The sequence below is a fragment of the Melopsittacus undulatus genome, chromosome 3 (genome assembly GCF_012275295.1).
Source record: "Melopsittacus undulatus isolate bMelUnd1 chromosome 3, bMelUnd1.mat.Z, whole genome shotgun sequence".
In the NCBI taxonomy this organism is placed as follows: domain Eukaryota; kingdom Metazoa; phylum Chordata; class Aves; order Psittaciformes; family Psittaculidae; genus Melopsittacus; species Melopsittacus undulatus.
The window spans coordinates 100,985,740-101,012,564 of NC_047529.1; the positions used below are offsets into that span (position 1 = coordinate 100,985,740).

A 26,825-nucleotide genomic window follows, 5' to 3' on the forward strand; every position below is an offset into this window, starting at 1 on the left:
GATATTGTGACTTTCTGTGGACTGAGGTCAGTAGGAGACAGCAACTGTCTTGAGGGAGTCCCCAGTGCAGTACATATCCTGTAATGACCAAGGTTCTGGTTAGGTTGACCATCAGTAGATCTGGGCATGCTATCAGTTAGGCAAAGCTGTAGTGGAACTGAATATGTAAGCCAGAGCTAGACATCTCCAGGACTCGTGTGTCAGAGCTGCCTTCACTTGTCTGTCAGGGAAAAGGATGGGCAGAGCCAGTGTGGACAAAGCATGTCCAGTTCCAGAACTGGACCAGTTCCAGAGAACCAGTTCCAGAACTGGACCAGTTCCAGAAACAGCTCCCCCTGTGAGAGCTGTCACCAGGGAGAGAAAGGTAGCCATTTTTTCATGGCCACAGGGGAAGCTGCTCTTCTTGCATGGTTACAACTCTGTCTCTTGGCAATAAAACTCCAAATAAGCAATAAAAATGGAGGACTTGGTTTCTTCCTGTTGCATTCTTTTTCTGCTACGTTGGTTGCCTCTGCTTTCCCTCCACTTCTTTCTCTTCCTTCACTCTCTCTCACTTCTTCCCCCCCCTCCCCCGCCCCCCATCTTTAGGTCTCAATTTTTTTAAACTGATTTAGAAAGGAAAAAAGTGTCTGTGTTGAGTTTGGATGGCTTCCTAGAAACCCAGGTTCTCTTTTAGACTGAAACTCACCCAGGGCCCTACTCTGGTGTTTGGAATGAGTGTCCAGGGACCTCTGGAATGCTGCAAGAATTCTCTCTCCCCCTCTCTCCTTTTCTTTAAAATAAAGTGAAGTGAAATATTTGCTGCACCGTCTGTGCTTCTCTGTCAAGGACGCATGGGGGGTGTGGCAGAGAATGTAAGGATGGGGATTTATTTTCCTTTGCAGAACATGGGACTTAGTGCTCTGAAGAAAAGAAATAATAACTAGTATATGTATATATATGAATATATATGAAAAAGAGAGAGTCACAGGTGTTTCTGTTTAGTGTACAGTAACCGTAGGCTTATCCTGCCTGCTGGTTAGGAGTGAAGGCAGCTGTGCTAATAAAATTGAAGACCTGGGTGGTGAGGTGGGTAAAATATGCTGTTTTGAGGAAGGCAAACTAGGTGGAAAAGAGGGCAGAAGAGGGTGGGGCTTAATTTTTGAGTGTTTGCCAGTGTTTTGACCTGCTAAGGCCTCTGCAAAACTGAAGAGGTTGTGTTGCAGACACAAATGGCTTGCCTTGTTATTTGGGTTGCACTTAATTATGGAGTTATTTAATTCCACTGGCTGCTGGAGGAGGAGATACCTTTTGGCCATCTTCATCAGTTATCCTAGATTCCTGCTTCAATAACAGGCACTTTCTGTTCACATGGCTATGAATCCTCTGAATGCAATGTCACAGGTAGGTCAGATGGCCTCATCTTGCCTTTCATTGCCTTTGTGGCACTTCCATGCTGTTCTCCTGAACTGTCAAAGTAGACATACTTTGAATGAATGAATGAATGAATGAATGAATGAATGAATGAATGCTCACAAGAAGCACGCTGCCTGGGATTCTCTCTCCTGAGGTTTCTTCCAGTAAGTGAAGATGATGCCAGGACTGAGGCAGCCCATATGAGAGCAAACCCCTTTCTGTCCATGCAGCCTGCTTCAAGAGAGTGAGAGAAAACCAACAGAAGCTGAATGTGATGAACAGAGCTGGCCGAAAGAGATTTGTCTGCAATATACTTTCTCAGTAATGGAGTCAAGGCTGTTCTCCAGGGCAATTCATATGACACCTTTTTTCACCAATGCTAACAAACACTATCTTTGGAGGGAAAGGGCTGAGCTGTTGGATGTTAGGAAAATGACCAAATATATTCAAACTCTTGGGAGTTGACAGTAACAGATTGTCCACAGTTCCTATGAGCACCATGAAAAAAAGGTTTGACTGGGAAGTATTAATTCTTCTAACAAGGAAGCTCCAACAACCTGCTAATTTCCTTTGAGAATTAAAGATTTTGTACTAGCTTTGATGTGAGCTGATAATCAGTAGCAAAGCCATTTAGATGCATGGATGAACTGAGTTCTGATGAAGCCCTTCCACATCACAGCTCCATTCATACAGTGTTGTAGCATCATCTGTGAATTCCATTCATACAGCATGACAGTAGTGCTGGTGCCAAGGTTCTTTGTTTTTTAAGAAAAAAGATATTGCAGTGGAACCACTGTAATGTGCTGGAAAGTTTCCTTCCTTTGTTTCTGGAGAGCAAGTGGAGTTTGCTCTCTCACTCTGCATTTTACACAACACCCAAGGTCAAACAGGGACCAGACACTTACAGTTAATCCAAATGATGGACTTGTTTCAAGCACACTGGAAGTAGAAATATTAATATTTAATAATGAATATTAATAATTATCTAATAAATATAAACATATTGATTTGGAGCTATCAGAATAAATCAAGTCAACCTTCAACTGTGCTGCTTGTTGTCTCGTGTCTGGAGTAGCAGCTTCCAATTGCAAGTCAGGCTGCTAATGTCTAGTCAGTGGTCTGAAAGGGGCTTTCTTTAGACAGCCCTAAATAGATCTGGCTGAAATTGCTTCACAAGAAAGGTACTTGTTCTACATACTACATAGGATTAAGAGACAGAACAAACCAAATAAAAAAAAAAACACAAAAAAATCACTAGAACAAAAAAAAAAACTCCAGCAATCACATAAACAGAAAATGTTCATTTTGAAACTACTTAAAAAAACCCAAACCAACCAACCAAAAAAAAAAAAACCCACAACTATATTTCTGTAATGTTATTGATGATTCTGATTTCTGGAACTTTCTTCTTAAAAGCAGCCAGAGTTTCATGATAAACAATGATGAAAAACTGCTGCCAGATATTCAGAATGAACAGAAAAATGTCTACAAAATCTCAGTGAGAAGCTACGAATAACATCTTTTGTGGTGCCTTGTCCTACAGTGAGATGAAAGAGCTATCTCAATTAACAAACATGCCAGAAATACAAGTTTTGCTCCAAGTGGACTTTTCTTATACTGAGGAAAGGATCTGATATCAGGAGAGAAATTTGAAAAGCACTGTTTATATCCCTTTTTCAGATTCATACTGGAATTAATTAAAATTTTAAGATGCTTCATTTTTTGACGGTTAATATTGTAGAAATATAACTGACTAATAAGCAGGATTGCCTGCTCTGCTATTCACAGGACACTCATAGTTTCTGTGGTTTATCTGGGTCTGCAGGACAAACAATAGGCTTTCCTAAAGTACAGTAAGTTTTCCCTCATGCTGTGAGGTTATTGAGGCATGAACTTTAGTGGCTTGCAGAGTATTGCTGTTTATCTTTCAGGATAAATAAAATCATCTATTAGATATAGCAGAGGACAGCTTGATGTGATTTGTAGCTCCATGAAACACTGTCATTCTCTAATCTTGGTAGGTCTCAGCAAATTGGGCTTCCACAGAGGTGATCCTTGGTGATGTTCAAGGCCAGGTTGGATGGAGTTTTGGGTGATATGGTTTAGTGTGAGGTGTCCCTGCCCATGGCAGGGGGTTGGAACTAGATGATCTTAAGGTCCTTTCCAACCTTAACTATTCTATGATTCTATGATTCTATGAAATGACAAAATTGCAGCAGCTACAGTGAGCCAAGTTTTCAAATGTAACATACCAAAAACCTCAGTTGAGTTTATCTGCTCAGCCTGATTGAACAAATGTCTTGTCAGTACTTGACCTGATAATAAGAGAATGTTTCCTTACCTGGTACATACTACCATTTTGCTATAGGACACTTGGAAATGTAGTTCATGGGATTTGCTTCCCAAAGGGGGCCCAGATTTTGCAAAGCAGAGGAACTACAGGTCTTGGAAGACTTGTAGAATGAATAAATTAATAAATTTTTATCTTTTTTTTCATTAGGAGACAGAAAAAATGAAAGAATAAAGAAATCATTTACTTTACTTTTAAATTATTAGTTAGGGACCATAAATATTTTTTGTGATGCTAAGGGAATCATTTATCATAGCAACCACATTATGCGAGTGTGTTTCTCTTAAAATGTTCAGTCTCCCTGGCTGATGACAAGGAACTATCAGCCAGTTAATCCATAACAGAGTTGCAAGAGCTCAGTGTAGGAAATTATCTGACAACAGCATGAAAGTTTTAAAGGGCAGAGCTTAGGTAGAAATAGAAAGGACAGCTCTGTTGTGTTTTATGTAACAAAGGTTGTTTATACCTCTGCTTCCCTTGTTTGTTCTTTGGATTAGCCCATTTGGGTTTTAAGCATTCAAATCGGGTTGCTTGGCTTGAAGTTCTGTTTGTGCACACCATTGCAATAGGTGCTGCATTGGAATTTGTCTTTCTCTACAAGTAGCATATAAACCATCCTGTACAGGGCCAGATTCAACATGGATTGTAAAATGAATCTGAGTTGAGAATAATTTTCATTTCCTTGGGTTCTATCTCTGGTAAAGTATTGATGAGAACTACTTTCCACAATCCTGTTGTAAGTCTCAAAACTACCTGTTCTGGCACCTCTGCAATTCATTCAGACTAACCCATTACGTAGCACGTTTTCACTGATTTTGCCATTTGTGAGGAAACTTCACTCCCATGAGGGGTTTATAGCTGAACAGGTAAATGGGCAAGACTCTCATGAGTAGCTGTCTCCTGAGTCACATCCAGCCTTCTGCCAAACACAGCATGTAGTTTTTGGCATCCTCAGGGCTCTAGCCTGAGGATGACTCTGTGGACTGCTCCTGAAGTCATGTCCACTGGCTCCTGTCAAGAAATATTCTTCCATTTCAGTGTTTGATGGGACAATCTGAAACAGTGAGCCACTCAGAGAACTGCTCTGCTGTTCAAATACATCCCTCAGGATTTATAACCAAGGGTTTACAAAGCCAGCCTGGAAACTGAATGTGAATAAACACTCTGCCTGGATGTTTCTTTCTAAGATTGGCAGTAAACCCAGGGTTAGGATAAAATGAAAATTAACTTTTTCTCCTATTCCTTTGGCTGAAACAAGCCTCCCAAGCTCGTTCATCTTATTACAGTCACAGGGCCATGATGGTTTTCCTGCTGTGGAAAGAAAATCCACACTTATTGCAAGGAACAATGCAATGATACTGGTGATAGGTGTTGTTCCCATCTAGTGTATGCTCTTACTGCACATGGCACTGCAGCACTGCAGACACCCATCTTTCCCCTCAGGCACTCGAGCTGCCTCTGGAGGGAGGGTGTTGGTTTTCCGCCACAGTTCTGCCCTGCCAGGAATTTCCTCCAGAACATTTCACACTTCTATTTCCCCCTAATTTCATCCTCCCATCACGTTTTTACTTGCTCCTTGAGTTTTGTGGCTTAGCACATTTCCCTGGTTTCTTTGATGACTGTGAACGGGAAGTAAAGTCTGTTCCTAATTAGTTCTGGTAATTAAGTGTTAACACACTTTGCTGTGTAGGTACAAGTCAGGTACTCCAGAGCTGGAGCCTGTGTGAAGATTTCATTGCTATTGCTTGCTGTTCCTGGCTTTCTCTGCATCAGTGTTTTGTTGGCTTTTTATCTCCTGAGGTTTGCTTAGGACTTTTTACAATCCTTTCTGTCCATTTCCTTTTTCTTTTAATCAATACCTTCCTTATTTTTTAAGTTTATTAATAAAGTACAATAAATGTACACTTCATTAACTACACGAACTGAATGAGTGTTGTCAAGTCTGAAGGGCAGCTTTTCCTTTTCTAAACCAGTAATCGCCCAAAGCTTGTCCCACACAACATGCACCTTAACAGTCAGTAGGGAGGAAAAGGTAGTTTGATCTTTGTGTCCTCTTTGTCAGCAAGGACATCTGTCCTGAGAATGTCAGCAGGACATCCTAAGGTCTTCTCCTAGTTGAGAATGACTGCGATTAGCTAATTCATGTATTGCAAGAGCTTATTTGGTCCAGGATTGGTGGATAGCAAAGTTCAAGGACTGTCTGTCTCCCTCCATGCTAGAATTCCCTGGCATTCAGGATAACATATCGCCTGGGCTGTGAACATTTCCAGTTAGTGTGGATAATGCTCTTTCAGAGATCTGGATATAGTTTGTGTCTATGGGAGTCAGCAGGGAACTCATGTAGACAGGGGAGATCATGTAATAGGAAATAATTAGACTTCAAAGTCTCAGGGCCTTAAAAGTAAAATAAAATAAAATCTTAAACAACTTTCACAGGCAGGCAGGATGAAAACCACACACCCTTCAGGCTTTACAACAGAACCTGGCAAAATCTGTAGAAATGAAGATGTGTCTGGGGTTTGTCATGCATCAGTGCCCTTCCTAAGCTTCTTTCTTTCTCATAATGATAACACTTCTGTCAGCGTGACCACAATGATTGTCATAGTGATATAGACTCTCTTGAAAGGGAATGTGCCGTGGGATCATGGATATTGCATGAGACATCGTCTGCTAATCTTGGAATGTGCCCTTTCATCAGTCTTGCTATGATGAAAAATACAAAATACTGAGTATGTTTGAAATTAAAAAAAAAATAAAAGACACCATAATTTTTTTTTCTCCTTTGACTCTTGAAACAAAATGTGCCCTCTAAAATGACAGCAGTATTACATAGGAATATGGCCAGTAAGCAGGAGAGAATGAGTTGTCCAAATGGGATTGGATGTTCTTAGCTAAAAGCTTTTGCTGTCTCATTAAAATATGACCTTTTCCTTCAGGAGAGGATCCATGGCACAATCTGGAATGAGATTGATGATTTAAAAGCATTCAAGGTGCTGGATCTAGAAGATTTTGAAAAGATGTTCTCCGCGTATCAGAGACACCAGGTAGGGGTGAACTCATGTACAACTTGTCTTCCATGAATTTCTAGAAGAGGAAAGAACAAATGACAGTGGTCTGGGTCCTTGTCCACCTGCACTCAGGCTGCATCATTTGCTGCTGTGTCACTGTTCAAAAAAATCACAAAAGAACTGGGGAGGACATATAGGGCAGAGTATAACCTGTTCTCAACATACTTCATGCTAATGGGCAGCTCTCAGAGACAACAGCTCCCAACAGATAATGCTCTGTTTGGTCTCAGCAGCCCCTGAATTCCAAAAGTTCCAGAGTTTTACATTCCTGATTTACATGCCTGATACCTATCTTTCTATTTCTCTCATTCATCCAGAGAAAAAAAATCTGTAGCTGCCCAAGTACTGAGCAAGGTGACTGAATTAGCTGCCTTTGGCTTTGTCTATTTTTATTTAAACAGCCAACTGATCGTGCTGGCTAAGTGACAGAAACTGTCTGAATTACAGATTATAACACAAACAGAATATTTAAAAGCAGCCATTTATTAGAATGTCTTTTTCCCTCTCCTCTTTTTCTTGGAAAACAAGTCACCTTCAATCTGTCTGTCTCCATTGAATGAGATTTAGCAGGAGATGGATTGTACTTTCACACTCTAACTCCCCCAGCTTTCCTTTGCTTTTGGAATATGGAGAATTCAGTCCTTCGTAATCTGCAGAATTGGGTCATTGCTCTGAAGTTTTAGGAAAAAACACAGACGTGATTGCTATAAGCAGCCCTTATGATTAAGTATTACCATGATGATAACTACTTTGTTAACTTATTCAGTACCTTAAAATTAACAAACATCTTGTCACTGGGCATTTCATCTGTTCCCTTCTCTCTCTCATTTTTCTATTTAATCCAATAAGCATAATTAATAATTCTTTGGATTTACTAGCTCACAGCCACATAGATAAGCATCCCAACTTGAACTGTGAAGAATGTGATGTTGCTCGTTGCATGAGAGATTTCATTTCTTATTCTACTTCTACAAATAGCTGCTGACATTTCTGTGGGTCCCTCTTTCTTCTTGAAACAGAACTTAGTTCTCAGAGGGAAGAAAGGCACATGAAAATTCAATGCTGTTACAAGGAGGGATTTAAACCCTATGCCAACAGCTTAGCTTAGCTATGGTGGTGAGCTGTCAGTTGTCTTTCAAGTAGCTAGACTGTCATCTGTGCATGTGAGTAGCCACTGCAGCATCAAGTTGCCATTCCAGTGTTTCATTGGAAATTGCCATTCCAGTGCAGCTTCCTCACTAGAAGCTTTGCTTCCTTTGGGCTCCAAAATCCAAAGCCAAAGCTGTCCTTGTCTGCGGACTCTCAGTTGGAATCATAATACTTACGGCAGCGTTACCAATCACTGAAAAGCAGCCTGGCCTATTCAACTGTAAACTAATTTGACCCTTACCCCTGCTCACTGGAATGGAGCCATCATCTCAAAGTGACCTCCATGTGTCTCAGAACAGTTCTCTTCCATCCTCATTAAACACATTTTATGACAGTGGCTCCAGACACTAGAGTGTGTACTTATGCAAGCTATCCGTATTTTTATATGGTTAGGTATATTGCTGCCGTATCAGCTTCTGTTGAGGATTTTGCTGGTTTGGATTTTTTGGTGGGTTTTGTCATGTGTAGGTCTTCTCTCCCCCTCTTCAATATTCAATTATTATTACTTTACATGATAATTTCTTTTTCATCCATACTCACTCCATGTGAAGAGTATTCCAATCAATTTTCAATTATCAATTTTCTTTATTTTTACTTTTTAAAGGCCAGGTCACCAAAATTGCTTTTGAATCAAAAGCTAATCCGAACTTCTGCAGTTGGTTCACACTTTATCTTTTCTCCTTTTTTGTTTTTGGAAAAACTCCATTCTGGCCAAGTATGTGTTTACCCTGGGTTTGTGAATTTTCTACTTCATCAAAAGGTCTATAAAGAAAAATGTCAGTGCAAAGCCCTGCATCTACAACATTGAATAAGTACAGATAAAGATATTTCTTTCTTTGCTGCTAATAACATGATATTAATTTTTTTTCCAGTTTAATTTATATCAAACAGCTTTCCTTTCTTCTTCATTTTGCTAATGACAAAGGGTCTCTTCTCCTCTCTCAAGCCCAGTGTATAATTTTTAATGGTTATGAGGGAAAGCAGAATTGTCCAGTGTACAGAATTCTGGACCAGGAATTCTTATATTTGTCTTTTGAGCTTGCTCCAATCTTACTATGTAATATTGACCTTTTGATTCAGTATATCTGATGTTTTCCTGGAGTATGGAATATGTTGTGAAATAGTTGGTGTCTGTCACCCAATAGTGTTGTAAGGCTGCTTTTTGTTACAGAGTGGTTTCAAAATACTTAGTTAAAAGTTGTTCAAGGATATAATATATTATTGAAATAAGTCATTACTAACAGTGGCAAACTACGCCTGTGCATCAGGAGAGGAGAACTGACCCTCAAGTTTTAACCTTGGCAGTTCTTTCAGTAAGGCTCCAGCCTAGGTTTGTAAAGGTATTTAAGCATTATACTAGTAAATATTTAAAGACCTAAGAGATTAATGTTTGGAGACTGAATTTATTCTTTTCAGAAAAGACTTAGAACATTTAGTTCCCCAGCATCTGCTGATACAAAATATGCAAAGAAATGCTGAAATACCTTTGAACCACCTGGGCCAGTATTACTTGCTAAGCATTTTATTCTCTTAGTGTGTGTCTAAATTCAGCTGCCTTGTTAAACTGGATATCTTTCTATGTGATTAATTTTGGCATGTTTCCTTCTTCATCTGTGGCTGCTGCCTGCATAGGACCTGCTAACTAACCCCTCCTCCTGCAAGCAGGTGAGTATTATTGTCTGCTTCCTGATCTTGCAGGGTATGGGAAGGGGAAGTCCTGCACTATGGTGTTACGGGATCATCACTCATCTCATGCTACTCTTTCATATGCTCATGCACTTCTCCCTTCTGGCTGGAGAAAGTGGTACAAAAAATTCCTTTTGTTATGTTAGCTCTGAGATAGGACGTAGTTCCTGTTCTTTCAGTATAACCTTACTATGGTTAATGCTGGTGTCTGTGATCCAGCGGGCAAAGACCAGGGACAAAGTATAATATGAATGTGGGATCTTAACCAAAGTAATAGTCTCTTTAGTGGAGAACAAAAGGGGGTCTCAAGGAGCCTTCCCTCCCACTGTTCCCATCTGTGGTCCATCTGCTTTGCACAGTATTGAAGTCTCCAGATGTATTCAGTAGCTACAGACTTTCTGACAAAGAAAATCTTTCTTTCTGTAAAACTGGTCTTTGGTTGGGTAGAAGGATTTGTGTCAGCTGATGAGCAGAAGGCTTAGACTGCAGGAAAGCCTTCTTCATTTCAGACTGCTGAAACCTTCAGAAAGTTCAGCAAAAGGCTCAAATGATATTTAGATGAGGTAGAAATATCAGACTGCCTATGTCTCTTCAAACTGCCTATCTCTATGCAAAACTCTTGGCAACACTTTTGGGAAGAGCAATGCTCTCAAAAGAGAGTTGTTCATATGTCATCACAAGTGTCTCTGGTGGCTTAAGAAGGAAGTAGTCCTCACCGTGAGTGCTCAGAGAACTGTATTTGGAAAACCTAGTCACAGGATGTGTTTAATACCTGGCCCTGGGACATTTACTTTCTTTACTTTTTTTCTTACTACTTTACTTTTTATCTGCTTTCATGATGGCAACACTCACCGTGAATAGGTGCACCAACAGGGTAGAAATAGTTCCTTGAAGTATTGATAATTACTATAACCTAGGGTGCTGCCATAGTACCAGACCACAAGTTCTGCAGCTGACCAAAATCAAACTGTGTTTGAAAGAGGGCAGCAAAATTTTGAACACATTCCACATGTCTAGTCATTCCAGCACTGAAATTTTAGTTGATTTTTTATTTTGTAATTAAAGTCTCAAATATGAAATACTCTTTGAAGCACATAACAAAACGCTATCCCAGATAGAAAGTTGGTAAAGAACAATGGGATACAACTTAGGTTTCTTGTCTGTCAGGTTGACAAGAGCTCCAGCTACTCTTGTTTTGTATGCCTGGCCTATCTCACTTAAGCTAGTCACTACTGCCCCCTTGCTCCTCTTTTTCTGTGTCTAAGAAAATGCAGATAGTCCATACGCAATCTCTTTTTCTTCAGCTAAGCTTGGAATCTGGCTCTGGTAATACCTGAGGCTTCTTCATCTGCTTTTGCTTACATACAGTTCCAAGTATCTATAAATATCTCTCTCTTCAATATGAGTTGAAGAGAATGTATTTTTAGATGAGACTAGCTCACTCCTTATGACCAAGGAATGGGCCATGTCTGAATAATTCAAGTTATTAATTTGTGTTGAACATTGGAAATGGCATGGAGACTATTATACCAATCCCTGCTACATGGCTTTAGGGGAAGCCATCTAAATCCCTACACGACAGCAACAGCCAGACCCTGAAACAACTTGTTTTTTGCCTTGGGATGATTGCTGGTTAACACTAAGCAGGTGTCCTTGTTTGCAAACATTAACTACTGAGGAGGGACAGTGAAGCTTTTAAGCCAAGAGTACAGACAGACAAGTGTCTTTCTTACCTTCAACAGCTGCCTATCTCCCTGTTCCCCCTGTCTTCCTCCCCACAAACTGAGGAAACTCATAAGAACTTTAACATCTGTACATGTCAGATTATTCTGGGAGTGACTGCTTTTTGCTATTGTTGGTTATTCTCTCAGAAATAATAAACTTACCCGCTACCCGATTTCTCCTTTTTTGGAAATGCATTTGAAGGGACCTTAGAGCTTATCCACTTCCAACCTCCCTGTCATGGGCAGGGACACCTTCCACTAGACCAGGTTGCTCCAAGCCCTATTCAACCTGGCCTTGGACACTGCCAGTGATGGGGCAGCAACAAGTTCTCTAGTCAACCTGTTCCACTATCACACCACCCTCATAGTGAATAATTTCTTCTTTTTATCTAATCTAAATCTCCCCTCTTTCAGTTTAAAACCATTCCCCCTTGTCCTGTCACTACATGCGCTTGTAAAAAGTGTCTCCAGATTTCTTGTAGCCCCTTTTTAGGCACTGGAAACTGCTCTATGATCTCCCTAGACCCTTCTCTTCTCCAGGCTGAACAAGCCCAGCTCTCTCAGCCTGTCTCCATAGGAGAGGTGCTCCAGCCCTCTGAGCATCTTCATGGCCCTTCTCTGGACTTTTTCAAGCAGGTCCATGTCCCTGTTGTGTTGGGGGTCCCAGAGCTCTGAACACAGGACTCCAGGTGGGGTCTCATGAGAGTGAAGTAGAGGGGGAGAATCACCTACATTAACCTGTGGGTCACAGTCCTTTTGATGCAGCCAAGGATACAGGGTTTCTGGGCTGCAGGCACATACTGCTGGGTTGTGCTGAGCTTTTTGTCAACCAAAACCTCCAAGTCTTTTTCCTCAGGGCTTATCTCAATTCATTATTTGTGCAGCCTGTAGTTGTCATTGGGATTGTCCCAGTCTAGGTGCAGGACCTTGTACTTGACCTTTTCTGTCAAGTTCGACACTTTGGACACATTCAGCAGAACTATCATGTTCATTTCTTCAGCTGGTTCATTGTACCTGCTTATAAATGTCACTTAGTATTGGTGGTGGCTCACTGCAGAGCATTTGGGTATGGTTGTATGAATCCTTTAAATATCCAGGAACAATACAAGCATGTTATAGCTGATGGTACCGGGAGCTTAAATGGCAACTAGCAATGTGAATCTACGATTTACATTTAACTCTCAAATACTTGGATGTCAGTATCTCTTGGCGTGGATTAGTCTTGCTGATATAAGTAATCCTTGAGCTGTAGAAACTTCAGTCCTGGGAGGTAATTCTGGGAAACACCGCAATATGCTTGTCATGATCTTACACCTTTTCCTGGGTGTCTGCTGTTAACCACTCTTACAGACAGGATGGTGGGGTAGATGGACCTTTTGATCTAACTCAGCATATTTGTTGTTATGTCCTAAGGAAGAAATCACATTGCTAATTTGATAGGTGCATTCAGAGCTAGATTATACAGGCAAACCTCAAAATCTCCAGGCATCACAATATGGATATCATGGAAAGGTATTTTTTACCAGAAGGTAGGTGGGAAAATAAAAGCCTGTCCTGTTTCCAGTTCCCTCTTTTCTGTTGGGAACTAGAGTGCTATCATCCAGGATCAGCACCTTTTATCATTACCTCTACTTCCCTTTAAGGACTGGTGTTAAAAGATACTCAAACTAACTACAGAAATCCAATCTCTGGAAGTAAAATAAATCTTGTTGCTCTGAAGTGTAGGTAGGACAAGGAGACAGACAGTTCTGGATGGTTAGACTGGATTTGCAAATAGTTTCTCTGTGTGCTGTGACAAACATTTTGGGTGGTATTTTCCTTTTTTTTCCCCCAGGTGATGAATTTGTCAATGGGGATATGCAGAGAACTTTGAAAAAGAGTGGTTTCTGTATTATTGAAAGTATTAATTAAAAAAAAAAAGAAGCTAGTTCAGATGTAGATATTGACCATTTAGTAAGATATATTTAGTAAGATAGATATCATCTTGCCTTACTGTTATATTTCTCATATAATATGGTTTGGACTGGTCCAGTGGCAGCCTTAAGAGGTGATTACAGGATTTTTCCTGATTGTGCTGCAGCCTTTAAGAATGCTGTGTAACCCTTACAGGAGACATCTGCTGAAGGATATTATGCTGTGACACCAGTGGGCTTTACTGGAATGTGCCCAATTTTCTTGTTATGCCAGTTTTGTACATTAACATCATAACATAGCTGTTGGTAGAGAGTCCAATAGGTCAGAATCAGATCTAGTATTTGTTATCAAAGATGATCTCATAGGTGGCAATGAATGGCTTCTGTTTCTCTAGTAATATGGGATCTACCTACATATTTTCTGCCCTTCCTCTCTCATTTTCTCACCATGTGGGTAGATTTTCCAAGGTTGGGATGGGTTTTGTTCATTGCACTCAGCTAAGTCTTGGGTGAAACATAATACTGATTGTTTTCCCTCCCTTTTGAATTATATGCAGAAAGAGATGGGTTCAACTGAAGACCTTTACCTCTCTACACGAAAAGTGAAAGAGCTCTCTGTGATTGATGGCAGGAGAGCCCAGAACTGTGTCATTCTCCTTTCCAAGTAAGTGTGCAGCCTTAGCTCAGAGGATATGCCATGGTCAATGTAGAGGCAAGAGGGGATGGAATTAAACAAATGGACATGCTTCTTTTCTGAACTAGAACCGCTTTCTAATACCTGCAGAACTTCAGAGAAACCTCTCTTGCAGTGTCATAAAGGCATGTCTTTCTCAAGAATTATCTCACTTAATAAACATATGCAAACACACATTTTGTGCTTTAAACAGATAAGCATCAAGATTTGTCTGAAGACTCGTCATCAGAAAAATATCAGAACTCATAGGCAAATGAAAGCAGCTCTTTGTCAGTGCTTGCTCTTTACTCTTAAGTGAGTCATGTCATTTGTCTCTGTCATGTATGTTTCTTTCTAATGCTCTGAGCACCTCCCTGGAATACAGCAGAGCTGAGGGTGATGTTCATCTTTGTCGGTTTTGACTTTTGATGGGAAAAGTGGTAAATGTAAGAAGATATGTTCAAGAATCAGGTCTCGTATTTGTAAATAAGGTTTTGGAAGCCAGGAGTTCCCTTTGCATGCTTCTGCAATGACTAATGCCTTCAAATGCTGTAACATCAGGGCCCTCTAAATGCTTTTCATGTCTTTCTGCCACCATGAGTACTAGGCGGGATGTCTGTCACTAAATATCAAATTTGTGCAGACAATGATCCACCAGAGATAGCTGCCTTTCCTACCAGAGGAGGGACAGCAGAGCTAGAGACAGAACCTGGGAAAGCTGTGGCAGTACCGAACAGTACAACTGCGTCACAGATCGGTAGAAAATGAAGGTTCGTGTGGGTGTGATTGCTTGTCTCTTCTAGCAAGCTAACGGTTAAAAGCAAACTTGCAGCCAGACCACCAGGACTGGAGTGAGTTCTTTCCATTGCTTAGTGAAACCCATGGAGGCTCTCATTATGCTACCTAGGTGGCATTGGCTTGCATGTCAGCAGGAACCCCACCATCCAAACCAGCAATGAGGGAAGGCTTACATTTCTCTCTCTGCAATAGTTGCCAGCATGTCTTTGCTGGTGTTGGCAGCTGACTGCAAGCTGGGGCAGACAAATGGGGAGGCACTGGGGCAACAGGATTTTCATGATGTTTGACAGACCTGCTAAATTGTGTCTGAGGTTCACACTAACTCATGTGAGCAGATGGGATATTTCCTAGAGGTGGTAATATAATGTGTACAGGTGGCTAGGCTGAGGAGGATTCAGGAAGGTGGTCCATAACTTGGTATGACACTAAATATTTATTAAAATCTTCCATCTTCAAAACAAAAGCAGTGTGGACAGCAGCAGTACATGTTTTTCACCATTCACCTCTTCTGCCATGCATGTCTGGCCCATTCTTGCCTAGGAGGAATCCTCTCTAAATAGTGAGAGAGAAAGGACAGTCTCTGTGGTTTGCCTTCCCTTCTGCTGGCTCCAGCAAATTGGTATGAACTTGAACTTCAGGGTACACAGCATATGTTCGCTCTAGGTATGCCATGAAGCCAGTCCACTTCAAGCTGCTAGTCTGGGCCCAAACCAGAGTTGAAAAGCTGTGGTTTGTGATTGCTAATTTCTCCACCAGGAAATATCCTGGTCTTACTGGTAGCAGGCATAACATGGATGTTAGTGACTTGGGAAATGAGCTTGCTGTCCCTAAGAAGCATGCCAATTTACACCGTGCCCTGTTAACTTCCCTGCACTGTGCTATGGGAAACACAAGTCAGCATAGCTATCACTGCCTTACATCATTTAATATTTGTAACAGATAGTGTTACACCCAGCATGTCAGGAATATATTACAGCATGGCCCAGGGTTGCTATTCCTCCCAAACTTACCTTTTAAACCAGGGAAGCAGAAATCTTTGGGAGTGAAAATGGCACCTCTACGTCGATGCCTTTTTCTGCTCTTTTTGCTCATACAGTTCTATTATTAAAGAGAACAACTGGGCTGCTTGGCTACAGACAATAATTGAAAGGGTTTTACAACCCCTTTGCCGTTCTTTTGCGTTACCTCACTGCTTCCTCCTTCAGGTTAAACCTTGAAGGTGAGATGCTCCCAGCTAAATCAGCCCTGGCATCTGCCGTGCTCTTGCTGCTGCAGCACACCTTACATGTGTGTGCATGTGAGTATACACACATGTGCAGTTGAGAGAGGATTTAAAACCAGTGACAAAGAGAGTTTGTGCAACCCTGAGCTGCAGCCCCAGCCTTCAGGTTGCCACAGTATGTGCCAACAGCTGTTTCCAATTGACTCTTACTGTGCATATATCCCTGTAGTTTATTCCCCCTTTGTTTACACTAAACTGTCATGTCCTTTAAAGTGAAATAGCTGCATGGGTTGGGTTTTCTTTCCCTCCACTACTCAAATGTTTTTGTTTTACTAACACTGTGTTAGAAGGGGTCAGACAGAGCTCATATTTCACATGGTCCAACAAGCCAAAACCTAGCTAGAGTGAGAAATTTATGTCTCTTGCTTTCTTTTGCAGAGAGACTGGAGCATGGTAGGCTGATAAGAGATGGAAATTGAATTGCTAGTTGATTTTTGCTGACAGTTAACAGATTTATAAAACTTCCCATTCTAATCTTTATTTTCACTCAAAAAAGGCTGTATTTCAAGTAGCTGATAGCAGCATCTTTCAGATTTCCTGTGGTAGAAGGATGCAGTTTTCCTTGTTTAATGGAGTCTGTCAGATCCAAAGAGAAACTGTGTTTCCTAAGCCAACTATAAAGGTTTGAATAAGCACAAGATCGATTTATCTCACAGTATTTCAAGTAAGCCATAATTCAAAAAGGTCATGGAAGAATCTGTCTGTGATGAGTCCAGGTAAACAGGTGAGACCAGCTTCAAATCTGGCTTTCTTAATGGTGTTCCCAATATACAGTTATTTCTGTCACACTGGAAATCTGCTGTCTCTCATGGATTTCCTGATGCCTTCAGTTTCTACAAGGCTGGAGATTTACTGTCAGACTTGCGTGGTCTGGAAAAACCATCCCACATCCCTGCTTTTGCCTAGAAGCTGGAGATGTCTCTGACCTTTTTCACCAGGATGGCTTCTTCCTGCCTCCATTACTTAAGTAATGGGTAGTCTTTCCACTGTTCAGGTGTTTTTGTTGTACCGTATCTTCAAATGTTCTTGCAGAACATGCCTAAGATGTGTTGCTTGATGTCTTGTGCTGTGAAATGCTCTGAAGGGGTGCAGTTCTGTGAGAGACATTGCTGAGAAGAAAGCTCAATGTATACTTACAGAACATTTTTGTTCAAGTTATTGTGCATGAATTCCAGCAAAGTCATTATGTCAGTGTTCTTCTGAGATGTGTTTCTTATTCCTGTAGACCAGCTAGTCAGCAGTAACCCTCTCAAGAGGCTTGAAACAGTCGGAGTGCTAGGAAAATGTCATAAAACCATTAGTAGCAAAAGGCCACAGAAAACCATTTTTGTATGTCAGTAGATAGACTACCAAATGTGGTTTTCATGATTCAAACACATATCAATAAGGAAGAAGAAAATGGATTTGTGTAATGTTTCCAACCAGAATACTAGAGACCAAGTATTTCTCTCACTTTGCTGTGCCTCCTCAGTGCTTCTAAACCTGCTCAATTTAGGCTTTAAGAGGAAAAGCTATTCGGCCAATGTCAGTCTCAGTGTACTGACAGTGCTGTGCCTTTCTGCCATGTGACAATCCAGTGTTCACCCTTATTTCAGAGTAGATTCCAAGCAACATGATTTTGGGGTATAGATTGTATCTTGATACAGAAATAGCTCATTGGACTTAGCAGTTCAGTTCCTCAGTGTGCTGTCTTGAAAAACACTATGCAATAAACAGTGTCTCCTGGGTTCCTCAAGCGATTTTCTGATTTTAAATGAAGGTCCACAATAAATGGCTCTCTGCTATTCTGAGTATAATGAGCCCAAAGGTTAAACTGAACACATCAGTCAGTATCATCCTGCCTTAGATCACAATTAGGAACTGATAGTAGGGTTCTGGTAAAGGATAAACCACTGCCTCATCAATTTGTTATTGTAATTTCAGGATTCCCAAGTTTGGCCCCACTTTACTCTGCCTGGCATAGAAAGACAGCCATCCCCAGACCCTTCTTGGTAGAAAATTGAGCATATTTGGATACAAGTATCTTGGTCATTCATGAGCTTTTGCTGACGGAAGAAAAAAAAGCCTGTTTCTTTATGCACTTGGCAGAATACTTTCACAGTGAGGTGCTGAAAAGGCACTGGTGGATTTCTTTTCCCAGTGTGTTGCTATATTAGTGGAAGATGTACCTGGTAAAATGTCCCAGCTGTTGTCCCGCAAAGGTTAAGGCACTATGTTTTTCACAGGCAAGATAAGTTGGCAGCTGAAATAAGATGGGAAAAGACTGACTGCATCTTTCCGCCTTCTTAGTGAATGCACAATTAGACAAGCCTGACTACTGAATGCTTCTTCTCAGAACAGGGAAACATCTTTTCCTACCTTTATGGGATAGTGACAATGAGTATTCCCAAAACACAGATATTTAACAGCCCCCATATTGGCAGTGGTACAGAGCTTTGGGAGAGCCCAGGAGTTAAAGAAGCCTTATGTCCCAGTCCCAAAGTTTGGGAGTGAAATAACTAGTAGCCTGTGTGAAATGGGTTATGGAGATGGAAAGTTCTGCAGTCAGTAAAATTAAGATTTGTGTGAGCTACACAAACTAGCTAAGTATCAGTTAATGCTTCTTGGTGTCTGTCGCAATTTAAACCCAGCCACGCAGCTCATTAACTCACTCCCCTTGCTCCCTTGCTCCCCAACTCCCGGAGAGTTGGGGAGGAGAATCCAAAGAATGTAGCTCCCACGGGTTGGGATAAGAACAGTTTAATAACTAAGGTATAACATAAATCATTACTGCTACTACTACTACTAATAGTAATAATGATAAAGCAAATAACAAGTGAAGAGAATACAACACCTCACCAGCCATCGACCCATAACTCACCCCACTCTGCCCGACTGAGCACCGACTGATACCTCCTCCGTCCCCCCAAAGTCCTCAGCCCTTCCGGGTAACTCTCAGTTACATCCTGGGCATGACGTGCTGTGGTATGGAATACCTCTTTGGCTAGCCTGGGTCAGGTGTCCTGTCTCTGCTTCCTCCTGGCCTCCCCTCCTCCCTGGCAGAGCTTGAGGCTCAGAAAGCCCTTGGACAAACCAAACTTTTGAGTAGTAACTCAAAACATACTTGCTATCAGCAACATTCCCAGCCCGAGAGTCAAAACACAGCACTGCACCAGCTACCAAGAAGGAGAAAAAATGACCACTACTGCTGAAACCAGGACAGTGTCACATCTACTGCTGTTGGCATGTTTTGGAAGCACTGTGGTTCAGTTTAGTTTCAAATAGAAAATGGCCTTGATACATGATAATCAGTTCTCTTCTCTAAATGAAAAAGAAGAGTGGGATTGTGATCCCTGTGGAATGGCAGCTTAATGTAGCTGCAACAATACTCCAGGTTCTCTGGTAGTAGGCAAGCATGCTTCTTTCTCAAGGGTTAAGCAAGACTGAAGGAACAAGCCCATGAAATAACTCACTTTTTCCTCTGAGTGGGAGATGGTTAGTGAGCAACAAGTATTCTGCTTTGATCCATGAGAAGGAGGAATGAAGGGGGGAGGTTACTGTGAATTAAATCAATGGGTATATTTAAAAAGGAAAAATGGGCAAGCACTGGATGTCTGTAAGGGAAGTTGGTGTAAAACTGCAACATCTCCCAGGCATGTTCAGAGTCAGGCTGCCAGCTTTCTCCAAGGGAATGAAACAATAAACCACTTGATGTCTGCAAGTGAAGCTGGTGTTAAATCAGCCGAGGTGTCCTGGGGAGATTAGTGATGAATTACTCTGCAGAGTCAATAGAGATTATTTATGGAGCCGGAGGGGATAGAGGGAGGCAGACTAAGTACCATATCAGAAGTTATTTGGTACTTGTTGATCTTTAAGATTGCTTGAAAATGACTCAAGCCATTGGACTTCCATATGCTGCCACCAGATGTACCGCTGAGGGAAGAAGGACGGACTACTCTCAGTAAAGATCCTTTTCCTTCCTCATCTGACCAGCATCAGGCTGCTGTTGAACAAAACCAGTCAATATCTGTGCTATGAATTAATGTGCTACAGCTGAGGAAAGGGGGAGTGCACTTTCTTCTGGTCACGTTTACTTCCTGAGTTCTGATGGCAGGATCCATGAGTTGGTGAGGTGTCATGCAGGGCAAATACAGCTTGAATTGTATGCTGCTCTGAATTGAGTTGTCTCCAGCAGCTGGAGGAAAAGTGCCTGGATCTGCAAAGCCCGTAAGAAAGTCATTGCAGGCTTTTCACTAGATACTGAAATGAAATTTCTGTAGTGTAAATTTTTTGGGCCGTAATTCCGCTTTAATTTGCTGTCTGTTTCATATGAATTTTAGGCTTCAAGTCATGCCTCTATTCAGTTCTAAATGGAAAGATTTTACACATCTGCTTCAGGTTCCTCTTTAATCAGTTCACCTGTTTCTATTTAAAAGCAGCACATCTGTTTCACATTACTCCTGGCCATCTTTAAGATCTACTGGATGGCTTGGTCATGAGTTTTGAAAATACAAGAAGAATCACTTGATTAACAATTCTTTAGCCAGTTATTCAGCCAGTTTTTAAGTGGGAAGATCCCTGGTTTTGAAATGCATCCTGCCCTGGAAGAGGAACAAGCTCACTTTGGATCAATAAGATTGTTTTGCTGTAAATCCTTCTATACTTGTAATGGGATTGGTAATAATCTGGGATGCACACCTGCAGGCATTGTGACCCTGTTATAGTCCTGTAAGTGACTAAGTTAAAATGCTTCTCGGCAGGGGGATGGCAAGCTTTTTGCTCCTCTCTACTGCAGGCTAAACCAGTCTGCCAGAAGCTTTGCAGCTGATGACAGGGGACAGGTACATCCAAGAAATCCAAGTGTTTGTGTGTCTGTCCTTGGGGCTCTCAATTAGTTTTGAATGAAAGATATTTTGAAGTGTATTTAGTGCTTATGAATGGCAGCAAACAGAGAAGCTTGGAATCTGATGTCCTTGAGCTCCTGGACAGAACAGCAAATCAGCAATAATGTGTGTTGCACCTTCTGTTGATGTACCTCAAGCCTGTCTGCTTGGTCCTGTTTACTGGAGGTACTGTTTATACACAGAGGTACTTGCACTGTGCAGTGGAGTCGTCAGTTTAGTAATTGCTCAAGTTATTTGCATGGAAAAAAAAACACATTAAACTTGCTCTCACTGTTTTTATCCTCGGCAAAAGTACCAAGAAAATTTACCCACTCCATGGTGTTCATGGGTTGGCTTCTTGCATCTGACAGTCTGTCTGTGTTACAAGGCATGGCTAATCTGTGGACTCTGGGTTGTGGAAAATGTAAAGGTGTTCTCTAAAGGGAAAGTAACCAACAAAACGTACTACTTTGAAAACTGCAGGAACCAAATTGTCTGGGCATGTGTGTATGTGTCTGCTGGGAGCCAGGCACACACCCACTAATATGCTTCTCAGCCCTTGTGTGGTCAATGTTTTTGATCAGTTCAGGGTCACACAGCCATGGACTTTACAATTCATTATTATTAAAGCCAAAAGAAACCCTTCAGTTTTGTGACTGAGATTGTATAGTTTTATGTGGAGCCCCATGTTCTGAGGTTTATTGTTTTGATCCTCAGTCAAACTGGTCATCTAAAGTAAAACGTTTCCAGCCTTTTCACTATAAAACATCTAATCCTTGTATCTCATACATGCATGGCTCAATTACGTAGCTTTTCTTAAATTCAGTACCTTTATCTTAGCTGGTATCACTTTGGCCTCCTTGTCAAAAATGGACACAATGACCAGCTAGGAACAGAGAAAGAACAATTACTTCAGAGGTGTAATATGTAAAAGCTTTTGAATGTCTGCTGATTTGTAATTTAGTTTCAATTATTAAAATCGTAGAATCATAGAATAGTTAGGGCTGGAAAGCAGCTTAAGATCATCTAGTTCCAACCCCCCTGCCATGGGCAGGGACACCTCACACTAAACCATAGCACCCAAGGCTTTGTCCAACCTGGCCTTGAACACTGCCAGGGATGGATCATTCACAACCTCCCTGGGCAACCCATTCCAGTGCCTCACCACCCTCACAATAAAGAATTTCTTCCTTAGATCCAATCTAAACCTCTGCTGTTTAAGTTTGAACCTGTTACCCCTTGTCCTAACACTACAGTCCCTAATGAATAGTCCCTCCCCAGCATCCCTGTAGGCCCCCTTCAGATACTGGAAGGCTGCTATGAGGTCTCCACGCAGCCTTCTCTTCTCCAGGCTGAACAGCCCCAACCTTCTCAGCCTGTCTTCATACAGGAGGTGCTCCAGTCCCCTGATCATCCTCGTGGCCCTCCTCTGGACTTGTTCCAACAGTACCATGTCCTTTTTATGTTGAGGACACCAGAACTGCACACAATACTCGAAGTGAGGTCTCACAAGAGCCGAGTAGAGTAGCAGGATCACCTCCTTCAACCTGCTGGTCACGCTTCTTTTGATGCAGCCCAGGATACGGTTGGCTTTCTGGGCTGTAAGCGCACACTGAAGCTGGCTCATGTTCATTTTCTCATCAACCAACACCCCCAAGTCCTTCTCCGCAGGACTACCATGAATTTCCTTTTTGCCCAACCTGTAGGTGTGCCTGGGATTGCTCCGACCCAGGTGTAGGACCTTGCACTTGTCATGGTTAAACTTCATGAGGTTTCATCAGCCCACCTCACAAGTGTGTCAAGGTCCCTCTGAATGGCATTCCTTCCCTCCAGCGTATCAACTGAACCACACAGTCTCTTAAATTTAGTAATATTAGTCTGTAAAAATAAAACTTGCTCTTTTGCTTCTACCTACTTTCAAAAATATGATTCTGTCCAAATGGCAATAGCAGTGTGAAATTTCAACATGAAATTTCTTAGCACTGTAGACAAAAACATTCTGCCTCATGCATCAGCCCATCTCTCATTCATATTTGCATTTTCTCTTTCTGCTGTCAATTAATTATATTGATTCTAAAACGTCAATGGAGACTGCAGACTTCACTCCTCGAATATTTCTTTTCACACTTTTCTGATTTAGTAACAAAATTGAAATTTTCTTGTGGATAGCCTTTCCTTTATGGTTCATTTGGTCCTGCTCTACTCTCCTGAAATGACTAATGAGGGTGTCACGGTTAGGAGTGGTGGGGTAGAATTTGTCAGTTGTGCATTTCTTCAATGACATCTGTGCTGAGAACCACCAAGTTCATTTCATATGATCTATCAAGGAATCTCTCAATAATCACGAGTGTTGATGACTCCTGTCTGCCCTGGATTTCAAGTGGAAACCTTGAGAGGCTTTTATTTTTGATGCTGTGTTTTGTGTAACTGATAACTCCTATTCATCGCATACAGATGGACAGGGGTAGGTGGGAAGGAGAGTGTAATTTTAATACCTCAGATAATATTAATAAGCTATTGTTTTCAGAGCACTTTCTTAATGAGTGCAAAACCTGGATATGTAGGGGCTGTTAATTCCTTCTTCAGCTGTGACTGCTAAAAGAGCAAACTTACTTAACACAACCAGTCTTCTTACAAGAAACTGTTCTCAGATCTGTAAGGGAAAGAACAGTCCCATTACTCGTTACTTGGGAGATGCTTTAATATTCACAAGCTGGGATGTTACATGGTCTTACAGTCAATTACAAGTCTCATAGATTCAAGGGGTTTTACTATAGTTAACTGAATGTGGGAGGTATCTGATACGGGGGAAGTTGGAAGTTGATCTTTGAGGCTCTTATTGTTCTTAATAATCTAATTTTTTACATCTAATGTTTGATTATCTGAAGAAGATCAAATATATGATCTAAAAAAATCTCTGCTTTGGAACTGATTCATTCATCTTACTGATACTCTAGAGTAGCAGTTTCATACTAGAGCTTTCCATGGTTCTTTTGTAACTTTTAAGTGCAGCTTTTCAGGCTTCCTACTTTCTGAAATTGTCAGAGGCACTTAAGCTTTGCAGTAATGATCCAATGTTGATACTGTTGAAAGGCTGAAGCTGACTAATGAAGAAATCAGACAAGCAATCTTGAAGATGGATGAACAAGAAGATCTAGCGAAAGATATGCTTGAGCAGGTGAGAAAGTTTGCAATCGGATATATCTTATTCTTAAGTCCCTCACTGCCCTTTTTTCACCTAAAGTGGATAGATGTACTGACTCTGCTGGCATATCTGCAGATCTGAACTTGGCCCCATCATGTCAGTGGAGAACATGAGAGGACAAGGAAAGTCTTTCTCCCAGTATTGTCAGATATACCTTCTTTGTGTAACTCTGTATTGGGTTGACTTTATAAGTTTTCTCTTCTTGATGCAAAATATGCATGGTTACTGTTGGTATGAGGTTTCCTTTTATGTCCTCTGTTCTCATCTGTGACTTTTCCATAATTTTCCCCATCTATTCTTTATACTGCTGATTAATTTTTTTACCATTCTTCTTTTTTCTTTTTCTTAATTTCTCTTCCCTATCTGCAGTTTTTCAATTGGGAAATGCCATGAACCGGGTCTTTTAAGTCAATGGTTAGAGCTGAGACTAGAAAAGATCTCACATTCTAACTAGAAGGGTTAGAAATGGAGTCAGGGTCTCCTATCCTCTGCAGCTGGTTCGCTCGACAAATGAGATTCCTTCTTTGTGTGCAGCCATGTTATTTAATCATGTACAAAAAAGATTTTCAATTTTAAATTTATAGCCTACTTGCTATCTGAATGCTCACAGCTGCTCTAGAAGTCACTGCAAGCTTATGATGCTCTACACCTTTGAATATCATTTTTGGGGAGTAGGATAAAATATTAAAAAGCAAAGTGCTTGATATGCCTTGTGAGCAGTTTTTGTGGGTGTGTGCTGAGGCTATGTGCATGGCAATATTTATAACCATACTAAAGCACAACTACCACCAGATATGTCAAAAATCCATCAAACTATGCTTTTAAGGTCAGCATATGAATAGCAGCCAGTGTCAGACACATATCTAGTCACTTGGTTATTGTTTATTGTTTCAGCAGAGTAGGGCAGACCCAAGAGAGAGATAGATGAGGCTTTGTGTGTACTCTAGGATAGGCTTGATGGGTACTTCACACTAAATAGGAGACATCCTGCTCTTTTTGCAGAAATCTAAACTCCAAGTAATGCTGTGGGAATCAAAGTTCTCTCAGTACTTCCCCTTGGATAAGTTGCAGTAGCAGTTGGCCTTTAGGATGTAGAAATGGGAAGTTCCCCATAGAGTTAAGAATTAATCTAATGGGGTCAGTGAGGGATAAAGACAGAATGGCAAGCAGAGGTTTAAAAAAGGTCAGTTTTGTATCCACAGCTGCACTATTTTGAAGTTATGGTCAATACGGGTGAGTCAACCTAATGCTTCCCCATGGGAGCAGAGAAATCTGAGGGCCTTCTGTCTCTCCATCAGGATATTTTGTGCTTCACTGTCCCTCTTTCCTTTTCCCTGGACCTCTTATCTCCATGTTTGGTTTGTGTCTGTCACTCCAGCTGCTGAAGTTTGTTCCTGAAAAGAGCGATACCGACCTGTTGGAGGAGCATAAACACGAAATTGAGCGCATGGCCCGGGCAGATCGTTTCCTCTTTGAAATGAGCAGGTCTGTTTGATACATTATGGGAAAGTGCATGAAGGGCTTCTTGGAAGCAGCAGTAATTGTTATTGAAAATGGATCATCTGGCACTGAAGGGGAATGTGCAAGAGACCAGCGTTATACCCTGCATTTGACAGAAGCCCACAGGTGTTACAAATATTTCCATTCATGACACAAACTTTTTATTGATGATAAGCACTTTCTGTGCTGTCATTTAAGGACCTGTCTCCTGATGACAAGCAGAAATTTGCCTCCTCTGAATAAACTTGTTCACTAAAAGGAATACAGATCCAACTATCAGATGTAGTATAGCCAAGTGTCAGGATTTCATACAGATCCCTTTTTCCACTCAGCTATCTCATCCTCTGACCACCTTTCTTGTTCCAACTTTGCTGCACCCCTGATCAGGATTAACATCTTGTTCTGCTAATTGAGATGCAGCTGGCATCTCCCATGAGTCTCGTATTTTGAGAGTAGTGGGAATTCCTCTAGCTGCTTTTCAGTTGTGATCAAAATATGCCTTGAGTTCCTCCATTTTCATAACAAGGTTAATTGTGTAGTGTCAGATGTTTGAACTATGTCTGTAATCCCATGCATAGGCCTTGTGGGACTGAACATCCAGCCATTAGATTACATAGGCAGTATACTGGCCCTGTGCTCAGAAGTACAATTCCAGTTCAGAGTTGGCTTTTCTCTGCCCTCCATGCAGAATTGACCACTATCAACAGCGGCTGCAAGCATTATTCTTTAAGAAGAAGTTTCCTGAGAGGCTGGCAGAAGCAAAACCAAAAGTGGAAGGTATGGTTAAAGCTTTTGCTAAGAGCTGGGTAAAGAGAGGCTTGTCTCCAAAGGAAGTGCTGTTACATGTGGGGTATGGTTGTGGAGCCAGTGAGTCTGAGGCATGTCATGTGCTAAGTAATTCTGTCTAAGAATCTTCTTTCACCCACTGAATTAATGAAGTCATCTTCATGACTGCTACACCGTAAATATGAACTGTCAGATGTGGCAATGTGCTGCTAGGCTGTCCTGAGCTGCCAAAAGGTTTCATGGCCTCTCTGTGCAGGTCAGCCTTCCCTTCTCACCATCAGGTCCTTGCATCTTACCTCTCCTTGGGGTAGTCAGAATAGATGCCTCAGGTTATTGGTGTTCTGGGAATGCGTAACTTACAAGAAGGGAGGTGTATGGCTTCTGCACCACGTGCATGGTTATTGCAGAGAAGAGGTGAGTGTATCCAGTTCTGC

The 26,825-nt window shown here is 41.3% G+C and overlaps 1 protein-coding gene across 1 annotated transcript in view; it reads left to right on the top strand.

The window, feature by feature from the left end:
* Window positions 1–26,825, top strand: part of DAAM2 (dishevelled associated activator of morphogenesis 2) — a 189,048-nt gene that overhangs the window by 138,364 nt on the left and 23,859 nt on the right. The window contains exons 15-20 of the mRNA XM_031045644.2: window positions 6,682–6,789; window positions 9,595–9,627; window positions 13,843–13,949; window positions 23,994–24,078; window positions 25,484–25,590; window positions 26,294–26,382. Coding sequence (XP_030901504.1) covers window positions 6,682–6,789; window positions 9,595–9,627; window positions 13,843–13,949; window positions 23,994–24,078; window positions 25,484–25,590; window positions 26,294–26,382 — 529 coding nt within the window. The remainder of the gene's footprint in view (window positions 1–6,681; window positions 6,790–9,594; window positions 9,628–13,842; window positions 13,950–23,993; window positions 24,079–25,483; window positions 25,591–26,293; window positions 26,383–26,825) is intronic.